The sequence below is a fragment of the Mustelus asterias genome, chromosome 20, assembly GCF_964213995.1.
Source record: "Mustelus asterias chromosome 20, sMusAst1.hap1.1, whole genome shotgun sequence".
Classification (NCBI taxonomy): Eukaryota; Metazoa; Chordata; class Chondrichthyes; order Carcharhiniformes; family Triakidae; genus Mustelus; species Mustelus asterias.
In genome coordinates, this window is record NC_135820.1 from 62,027,501 (window position 1) to 62,044,542 (window position 17,042).

General features: G+C 45.4%; 1 protein-coding gene across 14 annotated transcripts in view; it reads left to right on the forward strand.

The window, feature by feature from the left end:
• Positions 1 to 17,042, forward strand: part of LOC144508578 (band 4.1-like protein 1) — a 290,684-nt gene that overhangs the window by 201,698 nt on the left and 71,944 nt on the right. For all 14 annotated transcript variants that reach the window (XM_078236670.1, XM_078236672.1, XM_078236665.1 and 11 more), the window contains exons 5-8: positions 566 to 608; positions 4,747 to 4,822; positions 9,610 to 9,828; positions 15,443 to 15,530. In XM_078236670.1, the coding sequence (XP_078092796.1) occupies positions 566 to 608; positions 4,747 to 4,822; positions 9,610 to 9,828; positions 15,443 to 15,530 (426 nt within the window). The remainder of the gene's footprint in view (positions 1 to 565; positions 609 to 4,746; positions 4,823 to 9,609; positions 9,829 to 15,442; positions 15,531 to 17,042) is intronic.

The window sequence follows — 17,042 nt, forward strand, 5'->3', positions numbered from 1 at the left end:
AGCTGCAGGTGGAAATACTTCTGGGCCGGAATTCTCCAACCTCACCCACGGCTGGGATTATCCAGTCCCGCTGCTGTGAACGGAGATTTGGCTGAGCATCAAATTCTCCACTCTCGCCAGCAGTGGTCACGAGGCGTAGGAGACTGGAGAATTCTGGCCCTATTGCTTTGTATTTCAAAGAATTTTGGAATATAACTCCATGAGGTTATCACGGAACCTGTGACTTGTAATACAATGCCAAGCGTATCAGTGCAGTCTTCATCACGTTTTGGCAAAATAGTTTGATTTCAGATTTTCCCATTTCCTGATAGCACGGAATGATAGCTCTTGCCCTCTTAATAACTGGCTCCCATTATACATGCTAATTGGAACTATTTTGACAATACAATGATGACGTTTCGATGACAATTTGGACAATATTTACATATTTCCTTATAAACTTTACAAAAGACACTGTGAGACATTTAGGTATTATTAAGAGCTGCAACTGAAGATGGGTCCGTGTAAATTTGAATGCATGAAAATATGCCTATTGTCTTTTTGATAATGTTTTTTCTGTTTTCAGAATTGGCTGGACCCATCAAAAGATATAAAGAAACAAATCAGAAGTGAGTCTTTTATGCTTCTTGGGAATGAGCTTTACGACTATCCATTTGCTTAAGCTGTATTGAGGCAGTAATTTCAATATAATATCTCCTGTGTTTCAGCGACTTTCGGCCAGGGGCACAGAACTGAATTTGATGTCTGTTCATTCTTGTGTACAACAAGGCTGACTTATTTTCATCTCTCTAATTGCCATGTCTCTAACTGTCACTGATTATTGGCTTCAGTAGATTGATGGCACAGTGGTTAGCACTGCCGCCTCACAGCGCAAGGGCCCCGGGTTCGATTCCGGCCTCGGGTCACTGTCTGTGCGGAGTTTGCATGTTCTCCTGCGTGGGTTTCCTCCGGGTGCTCCGGTTTCCTCCCACGGTCCAAAGATGTGAGGGTTAGGTGGATTGGCCATTGTAAATTGCCCCAAGATGTACAGGTTAGGGGGATTAGCAGGATAAGTACGAGGGGTTACGGGAACAGAGCTTGGGTAAGATGCTCAGTCGGAGAGTCGGTGCAGACTCGATAGGCCGAATGGTCTCCTTCTGCACTGTAGCGATTCTATGATTTGTTGTCCTTCAGACTTGATGCTGTCACCTTTCTTGAGATAATTTTACCTCTTGTTGTCGCTCTGTTTTACTTTTAATGCATGTGTACACTTCATTGTAAATTTCTTGCCTCTTTTGTGCAGAAGTGTTGTGATTCCAGTTTTACATTCTCACAGTGGTCATAATTGATTTATTTATCCCCACTTGCAAAGCAGAGAATCTCTATTCTCCTTTCATCATGGAAGACTCGAATTGTTTGAAGCCAATTTGGTGGGAAAAAAAACTCTACTTAAGGGTCTGTTGTTATGAACTACACGAGTCAATCTTAACAAATGGTTCCTATTTGGAAACATTTTAAAAGTAGAAATTGGCTGCTAGGTTTTTTTTAAAAGCATAGGCGCATAATAAAATTGTTTGTACTATCTGTGCAGACAATTGCACTGTGTGTAGAGCGGTTCACAGAGAAGATCTGAAGTAGAATTCATTTGAAGATTATGCTGCAGGCCATATATATCTGAGATGGTCTAAAATAAATCTATCTGTGCAGAGTTATTAAAGAGCATTATTTTCAAGATTAAATGACAGTTCTGAAATTATCTTTCCTTTATCAGTAAAATTCTGTCCTGTCGTATATTGCATGGGATTCTGATGCTCATTTATTTCATAGAATCATAGAAACCCTACAGTACAGAAGGAGGCCATTCGACCCATCGAGTCTGCACCGACCACAATCCCACCCAGGTCCTACCCCCATATCCCTACATATTTACCCACTAATGCCTCTAACCTACGCATCTCACGACCCTAAGGGCAATTTTAGCATGGCCAATCAACCTAACCCGCACATCTTTGGACTGTGGGAGGAAACTGGAGCACCCGGAGGAAACCCACGCAGACACGGGGAGAATGTGCAAACTCCACACAGACAGTGACCCAAGCCGGGAATCGAACCCAGGTCGCTGGAGCTGTGAAGCAGCAGTGCTAACCACTGTGCTACCGTGTTGTTACAAAAATTCAATCTTATGCCCTAACTGGAAAACGTAGAAACGGGGGAAAATAACTACAGCACAGAAAGAGGCCATTCTTCGGAAATGAACGCTGGAAGCCCAATGTTTGCTTTTTTTTTACAATTATCAAGGAGAAGGTAATTAAGTGCCATAGCACCTGAGAACTGGAATGAATTCAAAAGCTATCACAGGCTGGGTTTCATAGGATCATTGAATCCCGACAGTGCGGAAGGAGGTCATTTGGCCCATCAAGTCTGCACCGACCACAATCCCACCCAGGCCCCATTCCTATAACCTCACATATTTACCCTGACACTAAGGGGCAATTTAGCATGGTCAGTTAACCTAACGTGGATTAGACAGGCAGGCTGGATTTCAAAGGATCATAGAATCCCTACAGTACAGTAAGAGGCCATTCGGCCCATCGAGCTTGCATTCCCAACAATCCCGCCCAGGTCCTATCCCCTTAATTTTTACCCTCCTAATTCCCCCTGACACTTGGGGGCAATTTAGCATGGTCAATCAACCTAACGTACACATCTTTGGGACTGTGGGAGGAAACCAGAGCACTCAGAGGAAACCCACGCAGACACGGGGAGAACATGCAAACTCCACACAGACAGTGACCCGAGGCCAGAATTGAACCCGGGTCCCTGGTGCTGGGAGGCAGCAGTGCTAACCACTGTGCCACCATTCTACCCGTTTGTTTGTAATCTTCACAGTTTAAGTTGAGTTTTCAACAAAAGTTCTATTTTAACTCCCTTTTATCTTGTACTTTTAAAACTCCAATTTGTCTTAATGATTCACTAAATGTACTTTGTTTCCCATTACCATGCAATTTAACATGCCAATTCAAGTTCCAAAATCTGATTGTGAAGAGCTCCGCAATAATTGACTATAAATTAGTTGAATTGAACCACAAATTAATTAATTTTCTTCCCTGCAGGATGTCTTGAAGAAAAGCCTTAAATAAAAGTGGGTTACTTTTTATTCTCTTTGATGGGATATAATTTTATAAATTTTGTCAGAGAAATCGCAAAATAAAAAATGCAGTTATTCAAACATGAATATTTTGCAATCACATGTTAGAATGAAGACCATTAGTGTAGGTTAGAGGGATTAGTGCGTAAATATGTAGGGATACGGAGGTAGGGCCTGGGTGGGATTGTGGTCGGTGCAGACTCGATGGGCCGAATGGCCTCTTTCTGTACTGTAGGGTTTCTATGATGATGACCATTAGACATAGGAGCAGAGTTAGGCCACTCGGCCCATCGAGTCTGCTCCACCAGTCAATCATGGCTGATTTTTTCCTCATTCCCATTCCCCTGCCTTTTCCCTATAACCCCTGATCCCCTTATTAATCAAAAACATCATTAGTTACTTACAGATTTTAACATTTCCATCATAGAACATATCTAAGAACACAACGCACTCCGTCATAGATTATAATCTTGATTAGGACATGAACTGACAATGCCCCGTGCTCATAACCAAAGTCGTACATTTTCAAAATATGCAGAGATCCACAGTTTTGGATCTGTTCCACAGCGGGTGACCCAGGACATCGAAGTGAAATGTATTGCAAGTCTGAAAGACCGTCCTGCTCCCTGACCTGTCATATGTCTGATAGGGCTGAGATGCCAGAAGTTAATTTTAACCACCTTTTCATATTCTATGCTAGGACAATGTTCCTTATCCCATTGAGATAAATAAATACTGCGGATGCTGGAATCTGAAACATAAACAGAAAATGCTGGAAAATCTCAGCAGGTCTGACAGCATCTGTGGAGAGAGAACAGAGCCAACCTTTCTAGTCTGGATGACCCTTTGTCAGAACGCAACGATTGTCCAGCATTTTCTGTTTTTGTTCCCATTTTCATTGTCGTGTATAAGTCATAGATACCCTACAGTGCAGAAGAGGACATGTGGCCCATCGAGTCTGCACTGACTCGCTGACAGAGTATCATGCCCTATCCCTGTAACCCCACACATTTACCATGGTTAATCCATCTAACCTCCACATCTTGGGGCACTAATCCCTACAGTGCAGACAGAGGCCATTCGGCCCATCGTGCCTGCACCAGCAACAGTCGCTGTGACCCCATGTATTTACACTGCAAATCTCCCTGACGCTAAGGAGCAATTTAGCCAATCCACCTAACCCGCACATCTTTGGAACATGGGAGGAAACCGGAGCACCTGGAGGAAACCCACGCAGACACTGGGAGAATGTGCAATCTCACAGTCACCCAAGGCCAGAATTGGACCCGGGTCCTTGGAGCTGTGAGGCAGCAGTGCTAACTAACCCACATGTCGCTGTGTGGGTTTTTATAACATTGGGATGGATGCATCAAGTTTGCCCGTTGGTGGTGTATGTATGTCTTTTTTTTAAAAAAGCACATTTTCCCTGCAAATGGCAGTAGTTTTTAATTACCACCAGCTTTTCACCAGCTCTCCATTTCACAGTCCATTTAAAGGATGGAAAGGCAGCTTCTGGCTTTCTTTTCACAAGGTAGTCAAAGTCAAGGCTATAAACAAAAGCTCTCTTTTGAATTATCCTTGATTCTTCCTTTCTGTTGTTGGCCTTCCTTTCTCTACAGGTGGCCCTTGGCATTTTGCATACACAGTGAAGTTCTATCCCCCAGATCCAACCCAGCTCTCTGAAGATATAACAAGGTGAGCTTGAGCCATTATTGATTCATGAATACACACTCGATCATTCCTGAACATATTTGTGTATGCATTTGATCTTTCACTGCACACATTTCTTGCATTTTAAGGATACTCATTTTGCTCCGTTGAATATCTGCTGCCATTTATTTTTTAAAATACATTATTTTTAACAACTGAAAAAGATTTTTCCATGGCAACTGTGACAACTGGGGAGCATTTACTTTCACAAAGTCTGTTGTGCAGCACTGAAGGTTCACTGAGATGTGGAAAGGCCAAGAATGTCCCTTGAAGACATAAGTCAAGTTCACCCACATGAAGCATGTCGGCTTCATGGTATGATTAGTGTGATTGATGTGTACTCAGCTTTGCCTGGCCTAGATATTTTTTAAAAATTCAGTCTTTGTTGGGATTTGCCACGTAAAGGTAGAAAAAAAAAGTCTGATACTTTTTTTGAAGCAGTGGGTTTGGAATACAACCAGATTCTGAACACCAACGCGATAAAACTGACTCACTGTACAGGGGAGCGCCTTGACTGATGCCTTTTAAGGATACCAACTTTCCATTTACACATACTATGTGACACATGGGCTTAATCTCAGTTCATTTATTAGATCAACCTGCATAAGTGCTTGGAAATGCAATGAGGGCCACTCTGATTATGCAGAGAAATACAGAAGGCTGGAAACCATTCTTCATTAGTGTTTTCTTAACGCAAACACCTCTGCAGCCAAGAGGGCAAGGCACTCCTGTGTGCAGTTGATTTTTGTATGCTTGCTGTGTGATAATCATGGAATCCCTACAGTGCAGAAGGAGGCCATTCAGCCCATTGGGCCTGCTCTGGCAACAATCCCACTCGAGCCCTATTCCCGTGATCCATGTAATTACCCTTCAAATCCCCCACACTAAGGGGCAACTTGGCATGGCCAGTCAACCAAACCCGCACATCTTTGGAGTGTGGGAGGAAACTGGAGCACCTGGAGGAAACCCACTCAGACACAGGGAGAATGTGCAAACTCAACACAGACAGTCACCCTAGGTCGGAATCGAACCCGGGTCCCTGGCGCTGTGAGGCAGCAGTGCTAACCACCGTGCCACCCCTAAAGGCTGCTGGGGGTGCGATGAGGCATCATGACTGAACAGTGAGCGCCTGCCTCAGCCGCCCTCCTTTGCAGAGGCAGAGGTTCTTAGTTTTGTATGTTTGTGTATGCGCTGGTGGAGAAGGGAAGTTTAAAAACCCACCCAGCTGAGCCAAGCATGAGTCTCTGAAAAGCAACACTGAAACATGAACTCTTGACCTTCTACTTTAGCAAGCAAATGTTTAACCACTTGAGTGAGTGGGATTCCCCCCGTGCCCCCATCCGCCCCTGAACTTGCTAAAACTGGTTTGTTTTGACAGAAAGTTGCAGTAAAATCCTGCAGAAGAGTTACACATATTATTCGGCACAAATGGAACAAAGTGTTTTGAACATAAGTTTTCTGTCCAAACGGATAATTTCTTTGTGAAGAAGTACTCCACAAAGAGATAGAGATTGTTGTTGCAATCATTTTTGGCAGCCATCCACGGGCAAAAAGACACGGCAATATATTTCTATGTGATTTATATTTTATTAACTTGTCAAGATGCCAAACCACTTTTGTGCACGGAAAAATAAGAGATGTTGATGCTGGGAGATGGATAATTTTTCATCGGAGAACCCAGTTTTGGAATTAAGCACTTCCTGGGTCAGGTATAATGTAACTGAAAGTAGATCTGGACCTCTTCATCCTGCCCAGTCCCCCACGACTTACCCGAGCTTGCAAAATCTCACTAACTGTCCTGGCTGGAGACAATACACATCTCTTTAACCTGTGCTTCACCCTTTCTCCACTCACATTGTCTGTACCTTTAAGACTTGATTACCTGTGAAGACTCGCATTCCAACCATTATCTTGTAAATTGAGTTTGTGTCTATATATGCCCTATATATGCCCTGTCTGAAAATTGATAAATCTCCGGGCCCAGATGGGCTACATCCTAGAGTTCTAAAGGAGATAGCTGAAGAAATAGTGGAGGCGTTAGTTATGATCTTTCAAAAGTCACTGGAGTCAGGGAAAGTCCCAGAGGATTGGAAAATCGCTGTTGTAACCCCACTGTTCAAGAAGGGAACAAGAAAAAAGATGGAAAATTATAGGCCAATTAGCCTATCCTCAGTTGTTGGCAAAATTCTAGAATCCATCGTTAAGGATGAGATTTCTAAATTCTTGGAAGTGCAGGGTCGGATTAAGACAAGTCAGCATGGATTTAGTAAGGGGAGGTCGTGCCTGACAACCCTGTTAGAGTTCTTTGAAGAGATAACAAATAGGTTAGACCAAGGAGAGCCAATGGATGTTATCTATCTTGACTTCCAAAAGGCCTTTGACAAGGTGCCTCACGGGAGACTGCTGAGTAAAATAAGGGCCCATGGTATTCGAGGCAAGGTACTAACATGGATTGACGATTGGCTGTCAGACAGAAGGCAGAGAGTTGGGATAAAAGGTTCTTTCTCAGAATGGCAACCGGTGACAAGTGGTGTCCCGCAGGGTTCAGTGTTGGGGCCACAGCTGTGCTCTTTATATATTAACGATCTAGATGACGGGACTGGGAGCATTCTGGCCAAGTTTGCCGATGATACAAAGATAGGTGGAGGGGCAGGTAGTATTGAGGAGGTGGGGAGGCTGCAGAAAGATTTAGACAGTTTAGGAGAGTGGTCCAAGAAGTGGCTGATGAAATTCAACGTGGGCAAGTGCGAGGTCGTACACTTTGGAAAAAAGAATAGAGGCATGGACTATTTTCTAAACGGTGACAAAATTCATAATGCTAAAGTGCAAAGGGACTTGGGAGTCCTAGTCCAGGATTCTCTAAAGGTAAACTTGCAGGTTGAGTCCGTAATTAAGAAAGCAAATGTAATGTTGTCATTTATCTCAAGAGGCTTGGAATACAAAAGCAGGGATGTACTTCTGAGGCTTTATAAAGCACTGGTTAGGCCCCATTTGGAGTACTGTGAGCAATTTTGGGCCCCACACCTCAGGAAGGACATACTGGCACTGGAGCGGGTCCAGCGGAGATTCACACGGATGATCCCAGGAATGGTAGGCCTGACATACGATGAACGTCTGAGGATCGTGGGATTATATTCATTGGAGTTTAGGAGGTTGAGGGGAGATCTGATAGAAACTTACAAGATAATGAACGGCTTAGATAGGATGGACGTAGGGAAGTTGTTTCCATTAACAGGGGAGACTAGGACGCGGGGGCACAGCCTTAGAATAAAAGGGAGTCACTTTAGAGCAGAGATGAGGAGAAATTTCTTCAGCCAGAGAGTGGTGGGTCTGTGGAATTCATTGCCACAGAGGGCTGTGGAGGCCGAGACGTTGAGCGTCTTCAAGACAGAAATTGATAAATTCTTGATTTCTCGAGGAATTAAGGGCTATGGGGAGAGAGCGGGTAAATGGAGTTGAAATCAACCATGATTGAATGGTGGAGTGGACTCGATGGGCCGAATGGCCTTACTTCCGCTCCTATGTCTTATGGTTTGTGAACACAACTCCCACTCACCTGATGAAGGGGCAGCGCTCCGAAGGCTTGTGGCTTGTGCTACCAAATAAACCTATTGGACTTTAACCTGGTATTGTGAGACTTCTTAATGTGTCTCAGCTCAGATCTCAGAAGACCCTAAGACTAGAGGCAGAATTAGGCCATTCAGCACATCAAGTCTGATCCTCCATGCAGTATTGGCTGATAAGTTTCTCAATCCCATTCTCCCGCCTTTTCCCCGTTACCTTTGATCCCCTTACCAATCAAGAACCTATCTGCCTCCGTCTTAAATGTACTCAATGACCTGGCCGCCACAGCCTTCTGTGGCAACGAACTCCACAGATTCACCAAACCCTCTGGCTGAAAAGATTCCTCCTTCTCTCACTTCTAAAGGTTCATCCCTTTACTCTGAGACTGTGCCCTCTGATCCTAGTCTCTCCTACTAATGGAAACATCTTCCCCATGTCCACTCTATCCAGGCCTTTCAGTATTCTGTAAGTTTCAATGAGATCCCCCCTCATCCTTCTAAATTCCAGCAAGTACCTGAACCCCCTCCCCATATTGCCCAATGTCACAGCGCGGCATTTATCTCATTAGTATCTAATTAATTACAAGTACTTGCGCTCACTCGGCCGTTAGTGCCAGGAGAAAGGATGGACCTTAATACCTTTAGTCTGGACTGGATTTGAATCCAAGTCCAAGAGTGACGGGCTCATCATAGAAGAATCATAGAATTCCTTTAGTGCAGAAGGAGGCCATTTGGCCCATTGGGTCTAAACCCACTCTCTGAAAGAGCAGTTTACCCAGGCCTATCCCGTAACCCCACACATTTACCAAGGCTAATCCCCGAACCTACACAACCTTTGGACATGATGGGGCAATTTAGCACGGCCAATCCATCTAACCTGCACATCTTGTGAGGAAACCCACGCAGACACGGGGAGAGCGTGCAAACTCCGCACAGTCACTCAAGGCCGGAATTGAACCCGGGTCCCTGGTACTGTGAGGCAGCAGTGCTAAACATTGTGCTGCCCCTGTTGAATGTTGAAGTCATTGTGGTAACCAGTTGTCTCCGTGACACTGTAATGGAGATCTCTTTGAGCTTATCAACAAGGGAACAGTGCTTTGTTTCCAGCTTGGTGAGATTCAGTACACCGGAACTGATTAACTGCAAACCTAGTATTTGATGTGCAATTGTTTCACAAGTCATTGCTTTATTGGCTCTGTTCTACTTCAGGTATTACCTATGCCTGCAGCTGAGAGATGACATTATCTCTGGGCGACTACCTTGCTCTTTCGTTACACATGCTCTGTTGGGTTCGTACACTGTTCAGGCAGAACTGGGAGACTATGATCCCGAGGAATATGGACCTGACTACGTCAGTGAAATTCGCTTTGCGCCAAACCAAACAAAAGAACTCGAGGAAAGGGTGGTCGAACTCCATAAGACCTACAGGTAAGATACTGCCGGCTTCATTCTAATGTAACCCCGGCTGTTTTAGAATTTCTGATTTATCTGATGTCTGTTCTACCTAATCTATGCTATGAATCATCCACTTTAAAGAGTTTCCCCCCTCCACTAAGTTGCTGCGTGTGCAGCTTCCTTCTCCACGCTTCACACTATTGTTTACAATTGGTCGGTCGGCAGTTTGCGAACTCGCAGCATCAAGGTGAGCCTTTTAAACATTCCGCCTCGGCAACTGGAAGCCCCTCTGTTCCAATGTGATGTCGCTATGGAGAAATTGAGAGGTGGTGGGGAAGCATCGGGAGGTGGCATCAGCAGCCATGTGGAAGCTGACTTCATAGAACCATGGAATAATACAGTGCAGAGGAGGCCCTTCAGCCCATCGACTCTGCACTAACATGTGAGAAACACCTGACCTCACACCTAGTCCCGTTTACCAGCACTTGGCTCGTAGCTTTATCGTGTATGCTGATAATACTGTTGTGGGCAGCATGTGGATGAGGAAGCAGATGGGTCTTTGGAGGGGGGTGGTTGGGGGGAGTTTGGATGTCATTTCTGGAGATGCTCTGATTACAAGTTGTTTGGCAGAGTGAAACCCAGGGAGGGCAATCCCCTTGAACTGAATCACAGAGGAGAAATCGTCAAGGAGGGTGATGTGGTCGATCATTTCAAAGGCTGCAGTGAGTTTGAGAAAGGATAATGCACCATGATCGTAATCACTTCGGTTTTGGTTCCGGCTGATTTGATGCTGTGGCAGGAAAAGAAGCCTAAAGGGAGAGATTCAAATGTGGGGTAGTTGGGGGGGAAAAAAACCTCGGCCTGCATTTGGGTGGGAATAATCCATTCCAGGACATTAAACATTCATAGGCTAATATCCCATGACAGAATTTCAAGTTTGAGGTGAAGTTTATTTATTAGTCACAAGTAAGGCTTACATTAACACTGCAATGAAGTTGCTGTGAAATTCCCCTAGTCGCCACACTATGACATCTGTTCGGGTCAACCAGCATGTCTTTCAGACTGTGGGAGGAAACTGGAACACCCGGAGGAAACTCACGCAGACACGGGGAGAACGTGCAGACTCCACACAGACAGTGACCGAAGCCGGGAATTGAACCCAGGTCCCTGGTGCTGTGAGGCAGCAATGCTAACCACTGTGCCACCGTGCCGCTATTGGATATCCTTTCAAAAGGCAGTGACTACCTTGGATCCGGAGGCTTTGCTGTTTGAGAATAAATAGCTGTCTTTAGCCTTGACTTCACAACTCGGAGAACCAGAAGTGACTGATGCTTTCAAATGTTTTGACTATGGGGGGAATTTGACCATTTTGAGCCGAAGTGCCAAATCTGGGCGTCAAATAGATCCGCGCCTGGAATCCTCTTTGCAGTGCGTCCATAGGCGTTTTGCCGGCTCCGGTCAGATTTGCGCTGTGGGCGGGGCTTAGCGCAGGCGGACTGATCGGAGCTCTGAACTGCGCATGTGCAGTTCGCAAAAAATCTGACAGAGCCCGCCCCGGGCTCGAAAAAAAAAGCGGAGAGTGTGGCTCTCTGACATTCATCCTCTGGTCGGAGGGGGGCGGGGGGTGGGAGGGGAGGGGGTGTGACCGATCATCCCCTGGGGGTGGGTGGGGGAGGGGGGTGTGACGTCTCATCCCCTTGGGGGGGACGGGGGAGGTGAGGGGGGGGGCGGGGGAGGTGAGGGGGTGTGACGTATCATCCCCTGGGGTGGGAGAGGGGGTGTGACGTCTCATCCTCTGGTCGGGTGCATTCGGCTGCCAGTCTGCGGCCGATGCCTCCTGCCGGAGTGGACGTGCGGCCATGCCATGCCGCGAAACCTTAAGGATGAAGCGATTCCTCACCAAGAAGATGAAGCAGAACCGGCCGATTCCACAGTGTACAGGGATACACCATCACTGGTACACTACCAGCCACAGCCATCTCTCCCGCTCTCTTGCCCCTGCAGGGAAGAGTAATCTGTGGCTGGTAGTGTACCAGTGATGGTGCCAGGAGGGATCAGCCGCAGATGGGCAGCCGACCCCCCCCCCCCCCCCCCGACCAGAGGATGAGACGTCACACCCCCCCCCCCCCCCAAGGGGATGAGATGACACACCCCCTCTCCTCCCGCCCCGACCAGAGGATGACCTGGGTCAGAGAGCAGTTGCAGTCTCTGACCCCGCTCTTCGGAGGCTGCAGTGGCGACTTCAGACTTTTATTTTGCAGGTCAGTAACGGCGCGGACGCGGATTGGGCCAGAAGACGGTAAAGTGGGATTTGGCGGTAGTTGGGCGCATGGTTCATTAAGTCGATTAAAATGCATGCAAATGCATTTAAATCGTCGCGCCGCCCGATTCGGGTGCGGGCCGGACCCGCGCACGAATCGGGTGTCGGTAAAAGCGCAATCTGCTCGGATTCGGGTGCAGATCGCGTGAAAGTCCCGACACCCGAATTTACCACGATTTCGCGCCCGAAAACGGGCGCAAAGTTTTGGTAAAATCAGGCCCTTTGTCTTTACTCAAGAGTTCCAATTTCTATACTCTTTTTTTCCGGTATTATTTGTTGCTTTACTTGCCTTTCTTGATTTATCCACCCAGGCCTCAAGTTGCGGAAGGTGCAGAGTTTAAAGACTTTGTTTAAACAAAGTTTAAAAATGCAAAAGGCAAAATGCAAAATGTTAATTATGGCCTTTAACCTGGAAGAACCTTGATTACTCCTTCATCTCATATGAAAATCACCAACAAGTTTTTCTTCCAAAAGGGAGCCTAATCCTTTTTTTATACAAACTTAAACTCTTAATGGTCCAGACAGAGTAGATGCAAAAAGCATTTTTTCCCTGCCTGGGGAGGGTCTCAAACCAGGATACACAGTCTCAGCATCAGGCGCAAGCCGTTTAGGACTGAGATGAGTGAATCTTTGGAATTCTCTACTCAAGAGGATTGTGGAAGTTTGGTCATTGAGTATACACTGTGGCGGCATGGTGGCACACTGGTTAGCACTGCTGCCTCATAGCACCAGAGACCTGGGTTCGATTCTCAGCTTGGCTCATTGTCTGTGCAGAGTCTGCATGTTCTCCCTGCATGGGTTTCCTCCGGGCGCTCTGGTTTCCTCCCACAGTCTGAAAGATGTGCTGGTTAGGGTGCATTGGCCATACTAAATTCTCCCTCAATGTACCCGAACAGGCGCTGGAGTGTGGCGACTAGGGGATTTTCGCAATAACTTCATTGCAGTGTTAATGTAAGCCTACTAATAAATAAACTTTACTTTATATTCAAGATGGAGATCAATAGATTTCTATATTCTAATGACACCAATGGGACAGCACCGTATTACAGTGGTTAGCACAGCTGCCTCACAATGCCATGGACCCAGGTTCGATTCCAGCCTTGGGTGGCTGTCTGTGTGGAGTTTGCACATTCCCCCCATGTCTGTGTGGGTTTCCTCTGGGTGCTTCAGTTTCCTACCACAGTCCAAAGATGTGTGGATTGGTCATGATAAATTGCCCCTTAATGTCCCAAGATCTGTAGTTTAGATGGATTAGCCATGGGAAAGGTGTGGGGTTACAGGGATAGGATGAGGAAGAGGGCCTGGGTAAGACATTCCATCAGAGAGTCAGTGCCAGATGTAGTGGGCCGAATGGCCTCTCTGCACTCTAGGGATTCTATGATTCCACATGGGGATAGTGTGAGAAAAAGGCATTGAGATAGACGATCAGCCATGATTTAGTTGAATGGTAGTTCAGGTTCGAGGGACTGAATGGCCTACTCTTGCTCTTATGGTGATGGTAATTAGTGAGTCAGAAAATAATGCTCAACAACATTACATTCTCTGCTCACAACCTATAAAAGAGCAATGGGTGAAATATCAGCCCTCTCTTAATTTTGCATATTTTAAAAAATATAATTGGACTCTCTCAGAAATAGATGGGCAATTTTCACTTGGTTTCACTTTGGGTGTGGTACAAAACTGGTGGAGTGGGTTGGCCACCTGTTCTACACCACTGAAGTCAACAGAAAGAAAGTAGTATGGGGTGTAACCACTTTCTGCCTGTGCCCAAAATGAAACCTACCCCTGCTGACTATATTTTGCTAGTGCATTAAAGCACACATTGCTATCTAAGGTGGGATTATTATTTGTCTTTTGCTGCATAATCCTTTAATTTGACTAAGGTCTCAGTAGCGAAACAAAATTGGGGGGGGAGGGGGGGTGGGGGGCGGTTTTCACGAGCTATACCAGCAGGTAAATCTTGTAAATTATGGGGGAGTATTTACTTTCCTGTACCTGCTCTATATCCAGTTTTTGCCACCCTGTACAGGGCCCGCTGATGGGTGCATTTTCCTATTTCAGAAAATAGGCCCTTTTAATCTTCAAATCGGAGTTCGATAATGTGTGGGATCTGGATTGCTAGTTTACAAAAAAAAAACTGGACTCTATCCAGTTATGCACAAGGGTACAGCTGAAGAGGGGAAAGGTTTGTGTCTCCGTGGGTAGCGACCCTGGCTCTAAGTCTTCAAGTCCTACTCTAGCATTTGTTGGCCATGGGAAGAACATGTATCTAAACCAAGGTGGTGACAGAGCATGGCAACTTCTTGCAAGCTGTGTCCAGCATACCCTATCATTCTATCTTTTACTCTCGTTCTATGTAAAACTCTACTCTAACTCTTTTAAACTCTGTAACAATGATATTAAGTTGATCTTTCTCTACACCCCAGCTATGAAGATGACATTACATTCTGCACTCTCTTCTTTCCTTCTCTATGTACGGTATGCTTTGTCTGTATAGCATGCAAGAGACAATACTTTTCACTGTATACTAACACATGTGACAGCAATAAATCAAATCCAAATTCATTACGTGGGCAAACCATTTGATTTTGTCCCCGCTAACCTTTCCAACTCGCCCATGGCTGGCAGTAAGAGTGGGAGAGATTTCTTGTCCGCTATGCTTGAGTCAGTGGTGACTCCCGAGCTATAACTACTTGTCTCTCTTGAAACAGAGAGAGAATGCCTGCAGTCTCTCACAGACTATGGCTAATTTATAGCCAGATGAGCATCTGAAGGAGAAAGGTTCCGTTTAAAATTATTGTTGTGGATCGCAGGAGCAGGACCGTTACGCTGGCTAACACATTGTGTGTGCTACTCCCACCTGGACTTATACCTCTGGATATACCTTGCTGCAGGCCCAGTTTCTGGGTTGACCGCTATTGTGACAGCTCTGAAAAGCACCCTTTGGTGCTCACTGAGGTATGGGATTGAGGCCTGACCAAAAAATGAGGGATACTAACGGCCGCATAGCCTTTTCGCACTGTTGGTTGGCCACCTCATAATTAAGATCTCCTTCAAGATGGTTTTAGCCATCATAATCGCATCATTAAGATAATTTTAATCGAACTAAGTCCTGTTTTAAATAATTGATGGAAATTATTGTTGTTGAAAGAGATTATAGTGACGAGGTAGCTACTGCACCCACACGGTGAGATATCTGGCAAGGAACAGCGATCATTTAGGACTAAAATCTTGCTAAGTGCTGTTCTGTTAATTATCTGATGTTTGTTTTCAGTCATTGTATTAAACAGGAACAATAAGCTCTTTGTGCATCACTGATTACTATAGGGGCATGACACCAGGAGAAGCAGAAATGAACTTTTTGGAAAATGCAAAGAAGCTCTCTATGTACGGTGTGGACTTGCATCATGCGAAGGTAATTATCACTGAGTCATCACTCTGCTACAGAATTCTTTAAGTTCAATACCAGATGGCTATCGATGCCATTGCAACAACTTGTACATGTAGATTTAAAAAGGTTAACTTTGACTCTTCCAAATAAGTTATTCTTAAAGGTACATCTCAGAAAGTCAATATATAAACAGATCTTCATTTGATGATTTGGTTTATTTAATCATGGCTTTTGTTAAAACTGATCTTCCAAAACAGCTTTCTTACTAAACAGAAGTAAAGTTTAATTTTGTAAATGATTATGCAGTAGCTACACCTAGAGTCTCGACATGTGTAGCAGAAGGAGACCATTCATTCTCTGATTTTTCTTGCCAGCTCTTCGGTCCAATCCAATTCGATTCAATTCCCTATTCTTTCTCTGTAACTCTGCGCACTTTTGCCCCTTAATTTCTTTTCATTATGCGTTCATGGGATGTGAGCATCACCGACAAGGCCAGCATTTTTAAAAACCTGTTCCTACTTGCTGTTGGAAAGACTGGGTGAGCCACCTTCTTGAACTGTTGCAGTCCATGTGGTGTAGGTGCATGCAGAACGCTGTTAGGAAGGGAGTTCCAGCAACAACGAAGGAACAGCAAGTCAGAATGGTGTGTGGGGGTGGGGGGGTTGTTGCAGTTGGTAGTGCTCTCATGTGCCTGCTGCTTTTGAGTCAAGGGTTTGGAAGGTATTGTTGAAGGAGGCTTGGCAAGTTACTGCAGTGCATCTTGTATATGGTACACATGACTAACACTGCACCAGTGAATGTTTAAGATGGTGGATGGGGTATCAGTCAAGTGGGCTGCCGTGTTCTGGATGTTGTCAAGCTTCTTGAGTGTTTTTGGAGCTACACTTATCCAGGCAAGTAGACAAATTTCCATCACACTCCTGACTTGTGCCTTATAGATAATGGACAGGATTTGGGGAATCAGAAGGTCAGTTATTTACTGCTGAATTCCCAGGTCCTTTCTTGCCCTTGTAGTCACAGTATTTATATGACTAGTCTAGCTCAGTTTCTAGTCAATGACAACCCCCCAGGATGTTGAAAGTGAGGGATTCAGCGATGGTGATGCCATTCAACATCAAGGGGCGATGGTTAAATTATCTTTTGTTAGAAATGAGCGTTGCTTGACACTTGTGTGGCATGAATGTTAATTGCCATTTGTCAACCCAAGCCTGAATCCAGGTCTTGCTGCAATTGGACATTGACTACTTCAGCATCGGAGGAGTTGCAAATGGTGCTGAATGTTGTGCAATCATCAACGAACATCCCCACAACCGATCTTATGATGGAAGAATGGTGATTGATGAAGAAGCTGAAAAAGGTTGGGCCTGTGGAACTCTTGTACTGGTGTCCTGGGACTGGGATGATCAGCTTCCGGCAACCATGACCACCTTCTTTGTGCTGGGTATGATTCCAACCATTTTGTGGCCATGCCCAACTGGTGTTCAGCATGGAGAAGTACTGATTCTTCAGCCAAGGGAGGACGGTAGCTGATAATCA